At 45.9% G+C, this 6312-nt stretch overlaps 1 protein-coding gene across 1 annotated transcript; it reads right to left on the bottom strand.

The window, feature by feature from the left end:
• Nucleotides 1-799: 799 nt before the first annotated feature.
• EAH_00061350 (hypothetical protein, conserved) lies at nucleotides 800-5806 on the bottom strand (the record flags this gene model as incomplete). Its single annotated transcript, XM_013393363.1, has 10 exons — nucleotides 800-981; nucleotides 1237-1439; nucleotides 1938-2044; nucleotides 2287-2444; nucleotides 2668-2691; nucleotides 3230-3421; nucleotides 3887-3988; nucleotides 4187-4333; nucleotides 4647-4817; nucleotides 5741-5806. Coding segments are annotated over 10 exons (1352 nt in total), but the record flags the coding sequence as incomplete, so codon positions are not given.
• Between the last annotated feature and the right edge of the window lie 506 nt (nucleotides 5807-6312).

Raw genomic sequence — 6312 nt, 5'->3', positions numbered from 1 at the left:
TAAAGCGTTCATACAGGGAAAAGGGCTGCCTGCTTTGGCGTCGCCACTCTTTTCTTCCTGCAGCACCGTTTTCGTTTGCATGCGGTGCGGGGAACGCTTACTTATGCAAGCATGCATATATTAATAAGCATATAGAATAAAGGTACAAAAGCAGGCACACATGTAGACGCTGCACATGGAAAGCCCCAATAAAGTAATGCAAATGCATTTTACTGAGTCGATGCGGGTAGTAACTAAATAATGGCGGGTGGAACGGTGTAGATGCGTTGCTAATGTTTTTGTGTTCGTAAGCCGAACACCAGCGGGCGATCTACTCAAGCACGCTTGCGTTCATTAATAAAAAGAAACAGACACTTCACTAAATATCTCCTAAATATCTTCACTTGTTGCACTATAGTAGCAGCACTACTACTACCTGGGCGCGAAGGTACACCGAAAAACCATTCGACATGTCAGATAGCGTATACAGCAGATGAGCACAATATTATACTTTGCTTTTAAACTAGACCATATTGGATAAAAATATTATACCTAAATGCATGCAACGCATATACTGTATGCACAGACTTCCACAGAAGCATAGGTGATGCATAAATAAACACAGATACGAGCACAACCGAGGTGAGTGCATAGCTCTGTGTGCAAATAACTAAGTATAGCCATGTACACGTCTAAATGCACTCCAGAGTTTCCTCATTCCCCTTCCACCTTGACAGTTTGCGTAAGAAAATGTATAAATAAGTGCATGCATAAATACATGTGTGTAAATATACATGAATATCCACCTGCACAAGCCGTTTTACTGCCATTTTGCTATAAAGTCCACTTCAGGGTTTTTCTTTTCCATTTCTTGCCTAAACCTCTCGCATTCCTTTACCTTTTTAGGGTCCTCAGAGGCCTCCGGCAGCAGCTGCGGGAAGAAACCTTGCGCCCTCATCGCCACGTCTTTTGAAAATGGCGTTTTCCCCACTATGTTTCCAGCTGTACAGACACCAGGCCCACACCACAACACCCACGAAATCGCGTTCAACGAATGTACGCTTTCTATTTATTTTCTACAGCAGCTACTGGTACTGCTCTCGCAACTGTTTCGGCTCTGCAGCAGCAGCCGGAGGCGGCATGTAGAACCACGTAGGTGCTGTGCGTTGCGTCTGTGGTGGACTTTCATTTGTGGGGAGTGCTTTGTATGTATATTTGTGAAGCTTTGTGGTTGCTACTCAACGTGACGCTGTTTACATGGGCTGTACTGGCAGCCGACGAGAATGACCGGCCTATTGTGCTGGCACTTTCTATTGCAGAGGACGTATGCGCATCCCACTTCCGTGGAAGCCTCCCACACCGTGGCAGTGTAGTGGCCCGTCATAAGCCCTTTTGCATGCATCTCGGTGCTGCACTTGGGACCCAAAACGCCGGTGCAAGGGTTCCCAATCTTTCCGAACCTGAATACACAGCAATAAACCACCAGAGGTTGTTGAATGCGAACAGAGCGTCTACGAGGTGCACTGCAGCGCGCGACATAGAGACCCTCTAATCACAAGACCTTGCTGAACTACACAAAGAGCTCGACTTGCAATGCAGGAACACTAAAATCGGGCAGAAGAAAATGTTGTATATCGCGATACGCGATATATAACATTCTATAATATCGCTTTCATCTCTTTGTCTGTCTCTTTGTCTTTGTCTGTCTCTGTCTCTGTCTCTCTCTCGAAAGTCCACGCATTGCCCTCTCTATATGCAGATGTGTGCATCCACAAAACTTGTATGCAGCCTCAAAACAACCACTGCAGGGAATGCTCATGGGTTACCGGAGCCAACTCTCGAGTAATGGTGCGCACAGGCATGCATGCATTGTCAACAAGTGCCTGCTTGCATATTCATTTGTGTATTATGCATGGAAGTAAGTCTTTTCCTTGTCTGTACACCTCAAACAGCCGTACCTGAAGCAGTTGCCCTCAGTGGCCCAAGCGGTAGCCACCTCACGCGGAAATACGCCCAGAGAGCAGGCAGTGTACAGATTCTCTCCCAAAGGGCTTTTCACGCCCGGCTGAAAGACGCAAAACAGCGAAACCAGTTGAAGGAAGAGTAAGTTTGTTTACTCATCTACAGGGTGAACTAAAAATGCTAGACCCAGCGGATGGTGTGCACAACAAGCATCACTAATGGCTACAACAAAATGTGAGTATACAACTGCTGGTGCTGCCACTGTTGATGCGGTTACCGTTGGGAGTTTTGCCAGTTGTGCTTCTGGTTTTTGCACGAACTGGAGCTCCTCTTGCTACGGCTCACCAGATTACGAAAACTTAATGGAGAATGCTCCATACGGCACTGCTCATATTCATTCTGTTGCCGAAGATAGTCTAACATATTGGCTGCAATGACGGGGTTCCACTTCAGCTCCTGAATGCCGTGCTGGTTTCTGATGAAGTTATGGTCGTCCAAAATACCTAAATGGAGCAACACAAGGACAAACGCACAACACAAAGACATCGATATGCTGGTTCTCCTGAACTACGCAAAGGAAGCAAGGGAGTGCAATCGGAGTCACAATACAAAGAGCTAATATCAGGACTGAGGTAAAGAATACACCATAGTGCGCATTTCAACAGCACAAACTAAGCACGGCAAAAAATTTGCAGGCCGGCGCTTGCAGTGTGTGCTGCTACTTACTCTTGCTAAATTCGCCCATTGTCACTGCAAATCAAACACAAACGCAATAAAAGGAAACTGATATTCTCTACAGGATATGTCAGTGAGCCTTAGCAGCAACACAGGGAGAGCTGAGGGCTTCCTGCGCTGCACTGAGATGGTGCTTCGCCTGATTTAAACAGGAGTCTTCAGCTGTGCCCGCGATGCCAACAGTTAATATACAAGTGTATAGTGCTACACGTATGCTAAACTCAACACTGTCAATTGTGTGAACCAACGAGCCGAACCCACAGCCAGTGCAAAGCACCTTCAAGTCATGGGCGGACGCAGAGCATTCGATAGATACGGATGTGAATACGCTGGCGTTAGCTGCGCTTCATTTCACCCCAGTGTAGGACCTAATTAAGTGTAAATGAGTGCTGTACATAGCAATAAGTGTCCTAGTAGAACATTAACCACGAGACATCTCTAGTCGTCGCCTTTGTTTTGTTTACCTCACCCACAAGGCTCTCGATGAATAGGAAATAAAAAGGCAGGCGAGCGCAAAGAGAATAGCTACCTAATTAAGATGAATTTTGCTCACATTTTTGAAACCTGGAGACATATTGAACATCAATGTCCCCTACACAGGTACCTTTTCCTGCATCATATTTCTGGAAAAGGCGGAATTGCCTCCCAAACCCAAACGCTCCCACCAGTCCCTTGTCGTTGTACGCCCGAGAGGTAAATCCCGTGTCATACTCCTTGCACACTAATTGTTTCTCTACTCTAACGTCTGCAGACAGGCACAAACACGGTAGGGGCGTATGCAAACGAATTGCCTCAATAGACAGAGTCTTCTTACATACGAGGTGAACAAAAAGGGAGCAAACCTGCCCAAGGAGGGCACAAGCAAACACAATCTACAATTCCTTCGCTTGGCAAGCGGAGAAGCCCAAGCAAGGTCCGCGGTATAGCTGTTGCTGCTTGCTAAAGTGCCAGCGTTTGTCATCGCTGCAGCTAGATGTTCAAAATATGTATTTTGCTACTCTTCACTTCAAGGAACGTCTTCTTTGGACGCGCATTGCTCGGCCCTCCCCTCTGTCTGTTTGTGAGTGTCTCATCCGCTGCCCATTTTTTTCTGCCCATTTTTGCCACTCTCCCTGTCTGTCTTTTTGTCCCGAGCCTGATGCAGCCGTATATTTCTGCTTTCCTTGTGAATATCTTTGTTTCTGCATGCATTGGTCCCCACAAGCCTTACTGAGTTTGATGTTTTTCATCAACAGTCTACCGAGTTCTTCTTTAGCTGGTTGGGGGACAATTTTCAACTCTCCTTCCACTGCCGTTAGAAACTGTTCTCCACCTGCAGACAATAGCATTAGCAACAGCAGCCACAACAGGAAGAAGAGCATCAGAAGCCTCTTCAGCGGCTGCCCGGCAGAGTAGGTTGCAGTGTACGTGCGACTGCGGAAAACGGCTGTGAACTTTGAAGCGTTTTCTTTTTCTTCCATGAAGGTGGTTAAGGACGCGTTTGAATGGCCCTAGAGGTGCAGCTGCTTACTTTTGCACCCGACTGATGAAACGCAAATCTCTGGTTCTGCTGTTGTCAAGCAGGATGAGCCTTTTACGCCCCGCGTCAACCGCATTCGCCTCCCGATGCCGCAGGAAGATGAACATTCGCTCCAGTTTGTCGTCATTGTGTGGCAGCCTGAAAAGCGACACGCAGGTACGGATAGCGACCATTCCTGTTAAGCACTTCAGTACCACTAGTTGGGGAAACAGAGGAGTACAAACAGAACGATTCAGCGTAGAAGCACCGGCAAACAATGCAAAGTGCAAAAACACAGAAGCGAAACGAGTGATAAGCGTCAAGGGGAGAACAGTAAAATAACGAAAACTTTCGAACACAACACCAGCGCCTCTTTATGGTGGTCTGGAGCAGATAGAAATGCATGCACTTCGAGTTGTGTGTGCGTGAGAGCTGCTTATTAGCTTTGGTGGTTTGTTTGGTGTGGCCTTACCACTTTTTGGATCGTCATTAACGGCACTTTGCACCCTAAGGCTGCCACCAGGGAAAAACTCAACATCATCTGAATATTTCTTGGCAACGTTTTTAAGCACGTCTAATGCACGCTTCATGTGTTCTGCCGGGATGGAAGGGTCGATAGAAGGGTTGGCAGCAGCCAACTTTTCTGCAGACAGAAAAAGAAACAATATACAGCCCTACAGAAATTATGTTCTATTGAACGCGCAGAGTCTGATGCCAGCGCCAGCGCCTCAGCACCAGAAAAGAATAATCAAGAAGGGGACAAAACAATCCAAGACAGTAGCCGGAACGGCACAAGACCAGTGGGGCGACTGGCAGCCACAACCAGTGCAAAACCCATCTTCTCGATCCGAGAAGAGAAACAAAGCACAATCACAACCTGAAGGCAAGAGATAAACGAAGGTATCCACTCAGTCGAAGAAATAAGTTTGGTCCGCTAAGTGGACACTTGGGTAGTGCAGGCATTCACTTTTGCTACGGGAACACCCTATTTTTATGAGGATTCTAATTGCCTAAAGATTATGCCGGCACGTTTAGTTGCATTGATCGCAGCTAATCACGCAAGATAACACATTCGTCAAACCGCCCCTGACAGTAAAATGAAACGATGGAAAAAAGAAGGAAAATAACCACGAGGCACTTCATGCTGAGACAATAACACTACAGCATAAGTGAACGAAAGAGACGCTTTTGCTGTTGTAGGTCTTCATTTCGACACGAAGTATTTAGTGTGCAAGACTAACTCCATCTATTGGCTGTATGTTTCTACACAAAAGTCAACAGACACACTAGATTGCATGCGGAAACAGATCTACAAACAACTAGGAAAAGAAAGCGAATTAGATGAGAATTGATGGGGCAGTGAGACAGACAGAGATAAAGGAGAAAAGCAGTTATTAAGCCACAACCCGCATAAGCATTGTTTGCCTGCTCAATGAACGATCCGTCGTCTTCGAACAAAGACCTTTCTCCTCTCACTCCACAGTGGTGCCTTGATCTATTCGCTTTAATAAAAGCCCATTTTCAGAGAACTCCGGCCTTGAGGTATTCAAGTTTTTCCGTTCTTACCTTCTTCGGAAAGGTAGTTGCTCCTAGTCAATGCGGGCATAGGCGGCTGTTCAAACACGCGGCTTCCTGCAAGCCAAGAAAAACAGAACAAAGTAAAAAAGCAAGCAATCAAAACATATACCACAGGCAGGAAGGAATTAGTAGCAGAGGTGCGGGGAATAAGCAAACAGTAAAAGATGGAGAAGTTATAGAATGGCAAAATGCAGCGAGCGAGGCATACAGACAGCTCAATGTAGAAGTAAAAACAGCAAAAGGCAGTGGAGGAAAGACAGAAATGGCCACCAAACGCTGGAATAAAACACAAATAATAATAATAGTAGAAAGGAGTCGAGGGGAGAGAGTATTCTGCACAATTATAACGCGAATACAGACAATAAAGTCTAGGAGAAAAGACTGCAAAAGGCCAGACAATGCCACCAACGCCGTATTCAGGTTTTAATGTAAAAGTGCAAAAAAACATTTATGCCTCAAGCTTTGTCCCCATGCAGTCACGAACGGTGTACCCTTCAAATATATATATATATATATACAGACCTGTGCATATATATTGTATGCATATATATATAGACCTA

Source organism: Eimeria acervulina, genomic scaffold (genome assembly GCF_000499425.1).
Source record: "Eimeria acervulina Houghton genomic scaffold, Eah_scaff1587, whole genome shotgun sequence".
In the NCBI taxonomy this organism is placed as follows: Eukaryota; Apicomplexa; class Conoidasida; order Eucoccidiorida; family Eimeriidae; genus Eimeria; species Eimeria acervulina.
The sequence above is the reverse complement of the archived record's forward strand: the minus strand, read 5'-3'. Positions and strand labels throughout refer to the sequence as shown.